Source organism: Xenopus laevis, chromosome 8S (assembly GCF_017654675.1).
Source record: "Xenopus laevis strain J_2021 chromosome 8S, Xenopus_laevis_v10.1, whole genome shotgun sequence".
Lineage (NCBI taxonomy): Eukaryota > Metazoa > Chordata > Amphibia > Anura > Pipidae > Xenopus > Xenopus laevis.
This window is the reverse complement of record NC_054386.1, coordinates 35,223,700-35,237,428: the sequence shown is the minus strand read 5'-3', so window position 1 is coordinate 35,237,428 and position 13,729 is coordinate 35,223,700. Positions and strand designations below refer to the sequence as shown.

The 13,729-nt window shown below is 39.4% G+C and overlaps 1 protein-coding gene across 2 annotated transcripts in view; it reads left to right on the top strand.

Annotated features, from left to right (window-relative positions):
- The window catches only part of col27a1.S (collagen, type XXVII, alpha 1 S homeolog), a 162,274-nt gene extending 154,959 nt beyond the window's left edge, over positions 1-7,315 (top strand). For both annotated transcript variants that reach the window (XM_018232747.2, XM_018232746.2), the window contains exons 60-61: positions 55-255; positions 5,291-7,315. In XM_018232747.2, the coding sequence (XP_018088236.1) occupies positions 55-255; positions 5,291-5,437 (348 nt within the window). In that variant the 3' untranslated portion in view covers positions 5,438-7,315. The remainder of the gene's footprint in view (positions 1-54; positions 256-5,290) is intronic.
- The last annotated feature ends 6,414 nt before the right edge of the window (positions 7,316-13,729 follow it).

Sequence of the window (13,729 nt, the reverse complement as noted above, 5' to 3'; positions counted from 1 at the left end):
AAATATAGAATCATAAATTTATATATAGAATTCCTCATGACTTCTATCTTTCAGCTGGAGTTTGGGGTTGGCAAGGTCCAGATGAACTTCCTTCACCTGCTGAGTTCTGAGGCTACGCAGAGCATTACTTTTCACTGTCTGAATGTGCCAGTGTGGGAGAAATCTTCCAAAGCAATACGGTTCAAGGCATGGAACGGACATTTATTGGGCGCAGGAGGAATGTTTCAGCCAGAGGTGTCTGTGGATGGCTGCAAGGTAACGTAATCAGCACATAAAGCTGAATGAAGCCACCGCCAGATGTTTTTATCAGAGCTTTTGGAAGGATCAGGTTTTTTTAACCAGGGCTGTTACATAGGATTGTTGTTTTCTAAGAAATAAAGAGAAAAGCCAAACCACAAACCACAATAGCAACCAGCTGATAAAATGTGGAATTTTGTTATTCACCTAGATGCTCCATTTAATGGTTATTTCATTTGGAGCATCAGTTTTATCTGCAGCTAAAAGCTTTGCCAGTAATGCTGTTGTGCTACAGCCAATGCCTGTGACAATGTTTCAGCTGCAGTAACTTTTGAAGAAAGCAAACTCTAAACCTTGTATTTACCAGTATGTCAATTTTTATAATAAAGTAATAGTTTTCCTTTAATTAGCAGGGTGCAATATACAGTAAATGTTGAGAGAAAAATTGTTTTATTTCAGATGCTTTACCTATTCATGCCTTCAAGGTGATTTATTACAAAGCTAGTCTGTTAACATGTGTTTTTGGCACAGACAGCAGTATAGGGAATTTGGCCTTAAACTGAGGGTACTAGAGACACTGTGCACTTCCTAGAGTGAGATTTAATCATTGTTTAGCCGTTCCCCATTCCGCAAGGCATCATGTTATATAACGTACACGTATAGAAACGGATCCGCACACACTCGATTTTATGCAGTCGGGGAATGCACACCTTTTATTTAGCCACCAAACACTCAACGTTTTGGGGGGAACACCCTCCCTTCGTCAGGATGAATCAGGATGAAGGGAGGTCCCCCCCCCGAAGTGTTGAGTGTTTGGTGGCTAAATAAAAGGGGTGCATTCCCCGATTGCATAAAACCGAGTGTGTGCGGATCCATTTGTATACGTGTACATTGCTAGAGGGCCTGGTCGGGTCAACGGAAGAACGCACCACCATTGCAGGACAGGTGAACTACAGGCTTGCATAGGAAAAATGACATTGTATCATGTTATATAACACACAAGTTGCTGTGCCAATGCAATTAATACATATTTCCACAGTGCTGTCACACTTGTAAACTGGTTAGCTTGTAATAAATCATCTTGAGGGCATGAATAGGTAAAGTATATGAAATAGACCAGCTTTTCTGTTGACCATCACTGTATATTTGCCGCATATGCCTCCTGGAAATGACATTTCTAGTCTGCTAAATGCAAACCCCCTAGAGCAGTGTATAGCAGGCTAGTTTTTTGTTATACTACACGTTCGAATGCCAGATTATAACAAAATTACATCACCCAAAGAGATCGATGGAGCTCTTAAAGGAACAGTAGCACCAAAAATAAAAGCATTTTAAAGTAATGAAAATATAACTTAGTGTTGCGCTGCACTGGTAAAACTGGTAGGGTGGCTTCAGAAAGACTAATATAGTTTATATAAACAAGCTGCTGTGTAGCCATTGGGGACAGCCATTCAAGCTTAAAAAAGGAGAAAATGCACAGGATACCCAGCAGGTAACAGAAAAGATCTGTAGTATACAATGGGAAATATCTGTTATCTACTGTGTATCCTGTGCTTGAATGGCTGTCTCCATGGCCACACAGCAGCTTGTTTATATAAACTATAGTAGTACTTATCTGTTATCTACTGTGTATCCTGTGCTTGAATGGCTGCCCCCATGGCTACACCGCAGCTTGATTATATAAACTATAGTAGTACTTATCTGCTATCTACTGTGTATCCTGTACTTGAATGACTGCCCCCATGGCTACACAGCAGCTTGTTTATATAAACTATAGTAGTACTTATCTGTTATCTACTGTGTATCCTGTGCTTGAATGGCTGCCCCCATGGCTACACCGCAGCTTGTTTATATAAACTATAGTAGTACTTATCTGCTATCTACTGTGTATCCTGTGCTTGAATGGCTGCCCCCTGGCTACACAGCACCTGGTTTATATAAACTATAGTTGTGTTCTGAAGCAAACACACAAGTTTTACCAGTGCAGGGCAACAGTACATAATATTATCGTTCATTAAAAGCACTTTCATTTTTTGGTGTTACTGTTCCTTTAAGCAGTCGGGCCATAAAGGGCCATAGCTGGCCTGCAGATCCTGCAGTTGGTGGACAGCCCAGCCTTAGAAGATGTGCACTTTTCTAACCCGTATAAATATCTGACCATAAAAGGGGTTTGTTTACCTTCCAACACTTATTTTCTGGTTTCAGACCGTTCACCGGAATAGCAACTGTTGTATCAATTCTAACAGTTGCCATTGATAAAACTCCGGAATTCTGCTCAGCACAGCTTTAGAAAGAAAAATGAAACATTACATATACATAATTCCTTATCTTTGGCCCTGCTGAGAGAATCCCTGAATTTTATTAAAGGCAACAATAGTTATATATAAAAATAATTTTACTGGCAATATCTTTTTCACAACATTGAGCTAATAATGCTTTACCCACCTTATTATGTTACGATATTAAAGAGCATGTACCACCAGTTAATATCCCATGATGCTTAGGGTCATGAATAAGAATGCAAAAACTACTCAACTTCCAAATATTATGGTTAATATGTCTAAATAAAAGTGCAGAACCTTGAATTTATCAGTGTTGAAATTCATCTGCCGCTTAACCACAGAGTCTGCCAATATATTAAAATCTTTTTTTTTTTCCAAATACCTACACATATCTTATTCCCTTGCGTACTTCCATGTTGTTGGCAAACACTGAGACGCTACATGCAATGCCAGAATCAAGGTTATTTATAAACTAGCTTTTTTTTTTTTTTTTTTTTTTTTAAAAAGGGAAACACAATGTTCCGAGGACTAAGCCCTTTACTCCTTTACTACCAGTTCAACCAGAAATGACTCGTAAAAAGCTTGATCAAAACCGAATTATATCACATGCACGATAAGCTTCTGTTGAATATTGCCTAGATAAAAATCTGTTGTTCATAGCGATTAACCTAATATCAGGGGTTGTTTGGCTGGGTGAGAAATACACAGAGAAATATTTCAGTTCAAAACAAAACAAAATACAGGAATGCAAATGTATTATTGCCCAAAAAGCTCCACAATATGGCACTACCATTTCTCACAGTGTCCTATATGAACAATTAAATTGCATGGATGTATTACACTACCCTGTAATTGATGTTAACTAATCTAGAAAAAAAACATGTTAAAGGAGAAGCTCTAATCGTTGGGGTGCCAAATATTAAAGGGATACTGTCATGGGAAAAAACATTTTTTCAAAATCAAAAATCAAAATCAGTTAATAGTGCTGCTCCAGCAGAATTCAGCACTCAAATCCATTTCTCACAAGAGCAAACAGATTTTTTTTATATTCAATTTTGAAATCTGACATGGGGCTAGACATATTGTCAATTTCCCAGCTGTGACTTGTGCTCTGATAAACTTCAATCACTCTTTACTGCTGTACTGCAAGTTGGAGTGATATCACCCCCTTCCCTTTTTCCCCCCAGCAGCCAAACAAAAGAACAATGGGAAGGTAACCAGATAGCAGCTCCCTAACACAAGATAACAGCTGCCTGGTAGATATAAGAACAGCACTCAATAGTAAAAACCCATGTCCCACTGAGACACAGCAGCCTGCCAGGAAGCATTTCTCTCCTGAAGTGCAGGCACACGTCACATGACTTGGGGCAGCTGGGATATTGACAAAATGTCTAGCCCCATGTCAGATTTTAAAATTAAATATAAAAAAATCTGTTTGCTCTTTTGAGAAATGGATTCCAGGGCAGAATTCTGCTGGAACAACACTATTAACTGATTCATTTTGAAAAAAAAAATTTTCCCATGACAGTATCCCTTTAAGGAACCCCGAGCTGCCAATGCTCTACTGAACAAGTGTCGACAGCTGGATTCTAAAAAAAAAAGAAGGGCGGAAAAGGATTATTCACTCACAAGTGTCCCAGGCTGGTGCTCCTGTTAGCAAAAAAAACTGCACCAGCCAGGGGCACTAGTGAGTGAGCAATCCTTGGGTAAGTCATTACAATCCTTACGGTTTCCCTGACTTTGGTATCCCCTGTTGATGCGAGCTTTCCTTCTCCTTTAATGGTAAAACAAACCCCATGTCCCACATATTCCAGATCGCACACCACATTTATTTTCCCACTGCTGATTTACATTGCCAGTGAGAGAGAATTTTTGGGGAGATGTGATCAGAGCAGATTTATATTTGGATGACAGATCTCTCCATCTGTCAGTACTCTAAATGGGCATCCACCCATAGTCACCTACCACTGCATAGTAAAGCCTGAGAAATACTCTTAGCTATGGCAGCCATGTATAACACTGCCTCAAACACCCAGAGTTTCCAATGCTTTGCTAGAACTGCCATAATTATCTGCTGGAGGATTGCATCAGTCACAAGCCTTAATTAATGATAAATTAATGGCCATCAAGACAAAGGCCACTAACCTTAGTATATACAGTATAGTTAGGTCCATAAATATTTGGACAGACAACTTTTTTTCTAATTTTGGTTCTGTACATTACCACAATGAATTTTAAATGAAATAACTCAGATGCAGTTGAACTGCAGACTTTCAGCTTTAATTCAGTGGGTTGAACAAAAAGATTACATAAAAATGTGAGGAACTAAAGCCTTTTTTTTTTAAAACACAATCACTTCATTTCAGGGGCTCAAAAGCAATTGGACAAATTAAAAACCTGAAAATAAAATGTTAATTTCTAATACTTGGTTGAAAACCCTTTGCTGGCAATGACAGCCTGAAGTCTTGAACTCATGGACATCACCAGATTCTGGGTTCCCTCGTCATGTTTTATAGAGATGTGGTATGCTTTGGATCATGAGCTCTTCCACGCCTTCTCCATACCAAAATAAACGCCTCTGAAGGAGACATACAGTATGGGATAAATGAACACAACATCCCTCAGATTGTGCCAAATAATTCATTCAGCAAGTTTTATGCTCCTATTACAGCATTTAGTGTTAGTGGAGATGTGTAAAGTTTAAGAAAGTAATTCCATATATTGTAAATGCATAGTGGTGATAAGAATTCCATGTGTATTATATTTCGTAGGTACGAGACGGACGCTGGCATCAGACTGTTCTTATTTTTCGATCCCAGGACCCGGCTCAGCTCCCAATTGTTGACGTGCTAAATCTACCGCTACTGACACCCGGCATGACCATTCACCTGGAAGTGGGAAGCGTCTGCTTCCTTTAAAAATAAAAGACATTTGCATTGGCATTTATTTCCTGAGACTTCTGAACTAGAATTTGTTCATCCTGAATCTAATTTTATCCCTAAAGTGATCCACGGACCTTGCAAACAAACCGTCTACCTAAGCTCCCCATTTTGTAGCGCAGTGACAAATGCACGGGGGTAGCGAGCAGGATCAACAAGTGGAATGAAGGCCAAAGGGATAAGGAATTGATAAGAAACAATCACAAACCACACAAAACAAACAGATAAAGAGCATGCTTTAGCGACGAGAAGAGCACAAGCAAAAGAAGCATGCCTCCGAAACACAACCGCCTAAATCTAAGCGAATCGCTTCAGTTACTCCCAATTCTGCCAGGGAGGGTCTAACTGAAAAAAATGGGCTAAAAGGCAGAGAGCATTGTGAAGTGCAATATGAAAAATGAAAGAAAAAAAAGTAATAAAAATATATATATATTTTATTTAACAGAATTAAGGTTAGTGACTCCCCGCCTTCCTCTTTTTGTGGAACTGGGGGATGCCAAAGCTTGTTTTTATATGAAGAGAGAAAGTGACTGGTGCAACAAGGAGAGGCTCAGCCAACCGGTGCTACCTCCCACTGTGAAAATCTCTGGTGCTTTGAAGCCTTAATTAAATGAAGCTATTTAAAGTTTCTGAAGGTGCTGATGCCTTTCCACACATCTGTGGGAGGACACCTAGCTTTATTGTTATTTTATAATTATTATATAGGAAGTACCCAATACTTCCCATTGTACAGACCCCTTCACCCCTGAGATGGGTATTCTACACACTGACCATAGGAACGCAGGCACAACTGCTCCGTATTTTTTGCCATATTTGAGAATGAGAGATGAAGCTGTGTCTCCCCATAAATACGTACCTCAGATGCAAACGTCCCCAATCTGTACCCCTTTATGCTTTCCCCTCACAAGGGATACTCTGATGATAAAGTCCACACTTAATGCCAGAATGGGAAATCAGCCCATCACAGTCACATTACATTCTACCCCCACTTACCTTACAGTGCAGAAATACAATGACTCAGGGATGAAGGGAAAGTAAAAAAAAAAAAAATTCTAAAATAAACGGTAAATTAAATAAAAAAAAAGTTTTTTTTAATTTAAAATGTGTTTATATATTTTAAGGGAATATTTTTGTAGGCTTACTTGGTGAATTTGTACCAAAGGAATTTTTATTCGTAGGATCTCTGTGTAGATTATTTTTCACTGCTCAGTTTGTATAAAGTGCTTCCGGAAGCTGTATTGAATTTCTACCTAAGGAATCGGCCGTATGTGTACTGCTGCTCTTGCCCTTCTGTTTCGCTCTTAGCTTGGCCAATTTCCCGGGCTGAGGGGAGAACTGTATGTTATTTTTTTTTTTTATTTAAGTGCAACCCCTATCGCTACTTGCTCTGGCAAACTAATGAAGGTGCCTTAAACCCCAACTGGCTTTGGAGTACGTCCTGTAGAGATTTTAGTTTCTATGTGTAAATTTGGAGCTAAAGAAGATTATATTGCTGTCATGTCTATAATGATGTTGTAATCTAGGCTGTACTGTACTGAGAATACAATGTGCTATATTTAGAAAGGTTTATTGGATGTCGTCAAAGGTTTTTTTCTTTTTTTTCTTTTTTTTTTCTCTCCTCCAACAATATACAGAAACATTCTTCCAAATACCTCAACCATGTGATTTGGGGGCTCTTTCTAACCTCACTTTATCACATCTTTATCTTGCTTGATAGGTTCCTTTCTTCATTCTTCTTAATATTCTTTTTTTTTTTCCCTTTCTGCCCCTTTTCATCTGCCTGTTTCAGTGTTGGAATTTCACATTAACTTGGCAAAAAAATAAAACAATAAAAAAGAGTTTTCAGAATGAGGCCGAGCACCTGCTTCTTTGTGCTTTATTCAGCAGTGAATGAGGAGTCATTGTATTATAATTCTTCTGGAAAAGTATTTGCATACCAAAAACTGACTGCAATAGATTGTTAAAGGGGATGTTCTATTGGTCATTTAAACACCCTAATATGCATATTATCTGAGTTATATTATTATATGATTCCGCTGTTCTCAGATTTACAGATGTCAATAGGACTGTGCAAATAACGTGCAATCTTCTGTGCCTGGGGAGAACACTGGGTTCATATTTGGTTTGGCCAAGCCAGATAATAAATTCAGTGCACCTTCAAATGATATATGAAATAAATTTCCAATCAGTTAAAAGGAGAAGGAAAGGTGATATCACCGGGAGGTGCAAAAAGTTAAATACCCTCCTTATAATAACTTACTGGAATCTTCACCTACTTCTTATTTTTCCATTAGTTCAATGACAAACACGTTTACAATAATGTAGCAAATGACATCTTTGGAAAGCCTAAGGCTAAGGCTAAGGCCACACTAGGCGATAGCGCCGCGATTTGACTCGCGGCGACTTTTCGCCGCGACTTTTCGTCGCGACTTTTAAGCAATCGCTGGGGAAACTTTTGCGCTGGCGTCTATGGGGAATCGCGTAAAATCGCCAGCGTAAAAACACACGCGGCGATCTTTTCTCTACTGTCGCTCGAAATTGCCTCGCTAGGCGATTTCGAGCGACAATAGAAAAGACGAAAAGTCGCGGCGAAAAGTCGCCGCGAGTCAAATCGCGGCGCTATCGCCTAGTGTGGCCTTAGCCTTACTCTGTCGTCGTTTGAGTTTGAGAATGGAGAAGTCCCCGTAATTCTACAATTAAAGGTGAACTAGCAAGCCAAAATGGGGGTTCGATTATGACACTGTCTGACAAAATTGCAATCAAATCAAAAAAGTGATGATGGTAACAGTGAAATTCCACTTGTCCTCAAACATCAGAAGAGAATAGGCCAACAATGTAGACTCTGTTCTATGTTCTTGAATTATTCTGGCCGCAGAAATTTAGATTTTTATAACTGAGCTTTTATTTTCACCACGGCTCAACCTTTTGGGGCGGGTTTATCAAGGGTCGAATTTCGAAGTGCAAAAAATTTCGGATTGCATTACTTCGATATTTGAAGTCGAAGTTTTTTTTTATCGAATTTGGCCATATTCGGTTGAAGTCAAATCGTTCGATCGCACGATGAAATCCTTGATCGAACGATTTTACTTTGACTTCTAAAAACTTAGCCAAATGTTGGCTATGGGTTCTAGGAGGTCCCCATAGGTTAACAAAGCAATTCGGCAGGTTTAAGGTGGCGAAGTGTCGAAGTGTCGAAGTCGAACTTTGTTAAAGAGACAGTACTTCGATTTTTTTTTTACTACGAGTCAAAGACGAATTTAGGCCTATTCGATGGTTGGAGTACCCAAAAATTCATTGAAATTCGAAGTTTTTAAATTTCGAAAATTCACTTCGACCCTTAGTAAATGGGCCCCTTTATATAGAGAAAATAAAACTGCATTCTAGAATTTTCTTTTCATTTATATTGAATTTTAAGAGCATAAAGTAAGTTTCTGATGTGTTTTTGTGTTCAGCATTGATTTTCATCACAATGGGTACTCAACAAAGGCCTGTCAGCACTAAGAGACCAGTATTGGTCAATAAAACAAGCTCCCCCCCCCCTAATTTTTTTTATTTATTTTTTTAGATGCTGAGCTGAACTATAGAGACTTCAGGGATCTCACATGCTTAAATGGCTGCAGCTAGTTGTTATATTTTACAACACACAAGATAATTTCCCATGGAAAGTTTAACCTAGGAATATGACAAACAATATAGTCAGGGTTGGACCAAGCGAAAGATATAAAAACATATGATTGCAGTAAAGTGACTTTCAGAGAATGAAAGATGTATTTGTTGCCATATACTGACAAGCAAAGTCCAGCACAATCACACTCTTCTGCATATGATTATAAAAACAAGGCTGGATAGCCTAAACAAAGATAATATGTTGCTGATACATCACCAGCACTTGGCTGCCAGCCCAGAGACAACAGACTCCTGTGACTCCTGTATCCAAGGTTGGACGAAACTCCCATGAGAACGGGTGGTACAAATAAAATTGGGGTCACTCTGGGTTATTTAAAAGCATCTACATTGCATCAATGCAAGAACCTGGGCATCATACGTTTAACCCTTACACTGTGACTTTCCCATAACCACACAACCCCTGTAACTACAAAATCCATGATGCTGGCATAGCATATATACCCTTATTCCTGGCACTTCTAACTACTGTATTGTACTCTAGCAAAAGGGATATATGGGGGGAACAATGCTATTTTGCCCAGAAAAGGTGATATGCGGAGAGGGAGTGTCCATGTTTATGCATTATGAGCAATTCTCCTGGGAAATACTGGGAAAATACACCGGCATGTAATAATGCTAAATATTTATGGCAGCAAAATTTTGCAGATTGTTTCTATGACAATGCCCCTAGCCTACCATGGGCATCCACATATAGGGGCAAGGGGGGCACTGGCCCCCCCTGGACTTGTATTTCATACCTATCTTGCCCATGTGCATCTTTAATGGCACAGCCGGGACCCTGAGGGAGAAGGCACTTACCCCACCACACGATTATCAGTGTCAGACTGGGACACCAGGGGCCCACCCAAAAACCTTAGACCAGGGGCCCACTCTCAGTACTATTATTCTTCCTCTACTCGCTCAACCGCTATTCTCCTAGTCTCTTTTCTTTACATAATATAATACTATCATCTATTATGCCATCTATTTAGTCTTTTTGTTCTCATAGAAATAAAGAATGACCATGAAATATGCCAAATGTTTAGCAGCATGAGGGCCCACTAACACCTGGCCCATCGGGAGTTCTCCTGGTATCCCTGTGGGCCAGTCAACACTGACTCTAGGTAATTACACCTGGTGAAATATTTTTATTATCATACCTCCTTTGTCTTTGTGTTGTCTGTGAAAATGTTATGTGCTGCTCAGACACCATATGACTTCAAGTATTTATAAAATGTAAATGATACACTTTGTCCCAACTTCATTCAGTAACTGCTTAGACATACCACATTGCTGCACAATAAAAACCGCCTAGATAGTATCTCAAAAATTTGTATATTTCTTTTTTTTTTTTTTAAAGGTATTGTGTTGAGTTACAAACATGAAGTATAACAAGCAGCACTTTTGAGTAGTTAGGGGCCCCTGAAATAATGCATTTTGGTGAAGAGAAATACCATAAAAATTGTCATCTTGGGCATTCCTCTGGGCTTACCAGAACTCTGCTATAATATGTAAGTGTATAGAATCCCTTTTGGTGTACTTATCTAGATGTGCCAGATAGAATCCAAGCACAGGTATCTCATTCCAGTGCTCTGACATACACACAATAGGCTTAACTTGTTCGAAAGTGTAGCCACATTAATAATAGATATCACTTGCAAACAGAGATCAGAGCTATTCCATGTTCTGAAATAAATACCACAAGCAGTGCTGTTGGTTCCCTTTACTACTCGTAAAGATTTCATGATATTGAATATTTTAAGGTACTAACATTTAATTTCAGATAGTTTCTCTCCTAGGGCTGGATTTAAGTCCAATGTCACCCTAGGCACCTAACATAAAAACGCCCCCAACACTGTGCGCATGACATCACTTCCGCCAACCAATTTCTTGCATGATCCTTTTATCTATAATACCATCATTCATACTGTATGTCTAAACTGCTGGTCTTGCTGTCATTTAACCACCCACTGTCTCAGTATCACCCTGTTGCTTTATCAGCTTTTTACAGAGGGAATTGTGTAATGCACTTTTATCTTGTATAACCTTCCTCCATGAGGTACAGCTAGCTCAACCCTGTGTTCATTCCAGGAGTCTGATTCTCAACATCTGTTTCATAAAACCTTTATAGATTATAACTTCTTACACTAATAAATGGGTGTGATAAAGGCTGGGCAGTGTCAAGTCTATATAAATGTCCCGCCTAATCCAACGGCAACCCAGTATAACTTGCCTTTGTTATCATCTACTGAAGAGGCTAAATTAGTAGATTCCTTCCTCATTCCAGGAAATTTTAGACAACTAAGGTAAAGGAGCATGAGATGATGATTCAAAAACAGAATTTGGTTGCAGATCTGCATGTAACTGTTTTTTTTTCTAAATATTCAATTCCATTCCATGGCTTCCTTAAACCAACACAGACTATCAGGCCCCTTCTAAACTGTGGGGCCAGCCCTTTTCCAAAGGCCCAAAGGGAAGAGTTGTCCAAAGGCCAGTTAGGGTGATATTTGGGAAGGATTTTTGTTGGCTCTCAGTATTACATAGGTTCCTATAAGTCCTATGGAGGATAGTAGGACTGACACAGAAATTATATGTTGTTTCAGTTTCATTGTTAGGAACCAAGGAGAAATATAACCAATGCGACCATTTCCTGCTCTCTACTAGCCTTATTCTAACTTCTCTCCCTACCCCTCTATATGTTATCCCTGCCAAATCCCTAGCCCAATACCCACAATAAAAAAACACACAAAGAATTTGTGGTTAATCTGTGAAATCCACAGCTTTATTAATAATTAGATAAACTTCGCTTTTTGATCGCAAGGAAGGCAAAAAACCTCTGAAAAGCGGATTTCTTTCACTAGAGGGATTTGCTCCCACGACCAATGTGCCACATTGAATCAAGGGAAGCAGAGGGAGGGGGAATATGGTAAGGTAACGGACTGCGGTGAAATGATGAGAAAGAGAAAGGAATATGGCAGCATAAACATGGGCACATTTAAGGCGCACGATGAATGTTGCATTCCTTTCCATTCCATTGGACCCTGGGCAGCCTGCAGACCCCGGCATTTGCAGCCTGAGGGATGTAATGAAAAGGAATATAGGGTCTACCAAGTGGCTTAAAGGACTTCCTGTGTATAACACCATATTTTGGATAAAGGGGAGGAACCACTGGTGGAACTATGGTGGCTGAAAGCACCACTGGTGAAAGTGCAGTGGATGAAAGGGGGGCATCACTGGTGGAAGAGATGCCCCATACTTACTGCTGTTTCCTGAGGATGTGGTGCCTAGACTGAGGTGCATCGGTATTTAGTACCGAGGAAACTGCTGGTGGTGCTGGTATCATGTGTCATTTGCCAGTTGTTCCGAGGACCATTTGTAAAACCAAACAAGATAACTCAGACTATGTATTTTTTTACCTTAGCAAGTGATGTCCCTGTAAAATCCTTATACGGGTATGGGACCTGTTATCCAGAATGCTTGGGACCTGTGGTTTTCTGGATAATGGATCTTTCTGTAATTTGGATCTTCATACCTCAAGCCTATAACTATATCTTAGTTTGAATCAAGTACATAAAACTGTTTTATTATTACAGAGAAAAAGGAAATCATTTTTAAAAAATTGGATCAGTTGAATAAAATGAAGTCTATGGGAGATGGCCTTTCCATAATGCAGAGCTTCTTGGATAATGGGTTTTCGGATAACGGATCCCACACCTGTAATATTTAGGAGCACATTAAGCACAAATCAGGTGATTAAGCAAAATTAAATGATTGACCAAGTGTGGGAAAGAAAGGGATGGATTATATACTGCACCTGAATATCTCTCATTGTTCTTAATCAGTATGGCCTTGTTGATCTTCTCTAGGTCTTTGTAGAGGTGTTTCAGGTGAGCCTTGATGTATCTGTAGTCCTGCCAGAACTCGTTCTTAAGGTGTAATTTCCACCGTTTTGTAATCTTTACATAGTCCTTGGCCATCCACAGATCGTAGAGTGCAAACCCAATGTCATTGGTGATCTTGTTCCTGATGCACTCGAGATACGGGCCTGCGAGTGGATCCTCAAAATCCCTGATCTCAAAAATGTCCAGATCAGGCGAGATCCACTGTGAGTGCTAGAAAAAATGTAAGAAGCAAGAAAACATTGAGGTCAGGGCACAGACTATGCTAAACCCTGTCAAATTTCTGTTTCATTGCATTTACACAGAAGATATGCCGTGTTTAGCATTGGGTTAGCCCCTCCTTTAACCCCTTGGATACCTTTCTCAGCAGTCAGAAAATAAAATGAGGAAATTAGCTGTGAGCACCTTTACCTTTTCATAGCGCCACTGGTAGTAAAGCCTGCTACTTGTACTCATGCCCATCTTTGATGTTCCTGTAATATAAAACAGAGATTTGGGAAGGTTAGAGTTAACGTAAAGATGTAAGTCCCCCAAATAAACACAATAAAGAGGTAAAAACAGCAGCATATTTACACCTTATTTCATAAGAACCCTTTTCATTCAGAAACTATGGTTTTAATATGGTTCCAATTAGAAATAAATGCTTACTTATGTATATAGAATGGCTCTCCCCACCAGCTCCCCATGTCCCCATTTTAAGACAATA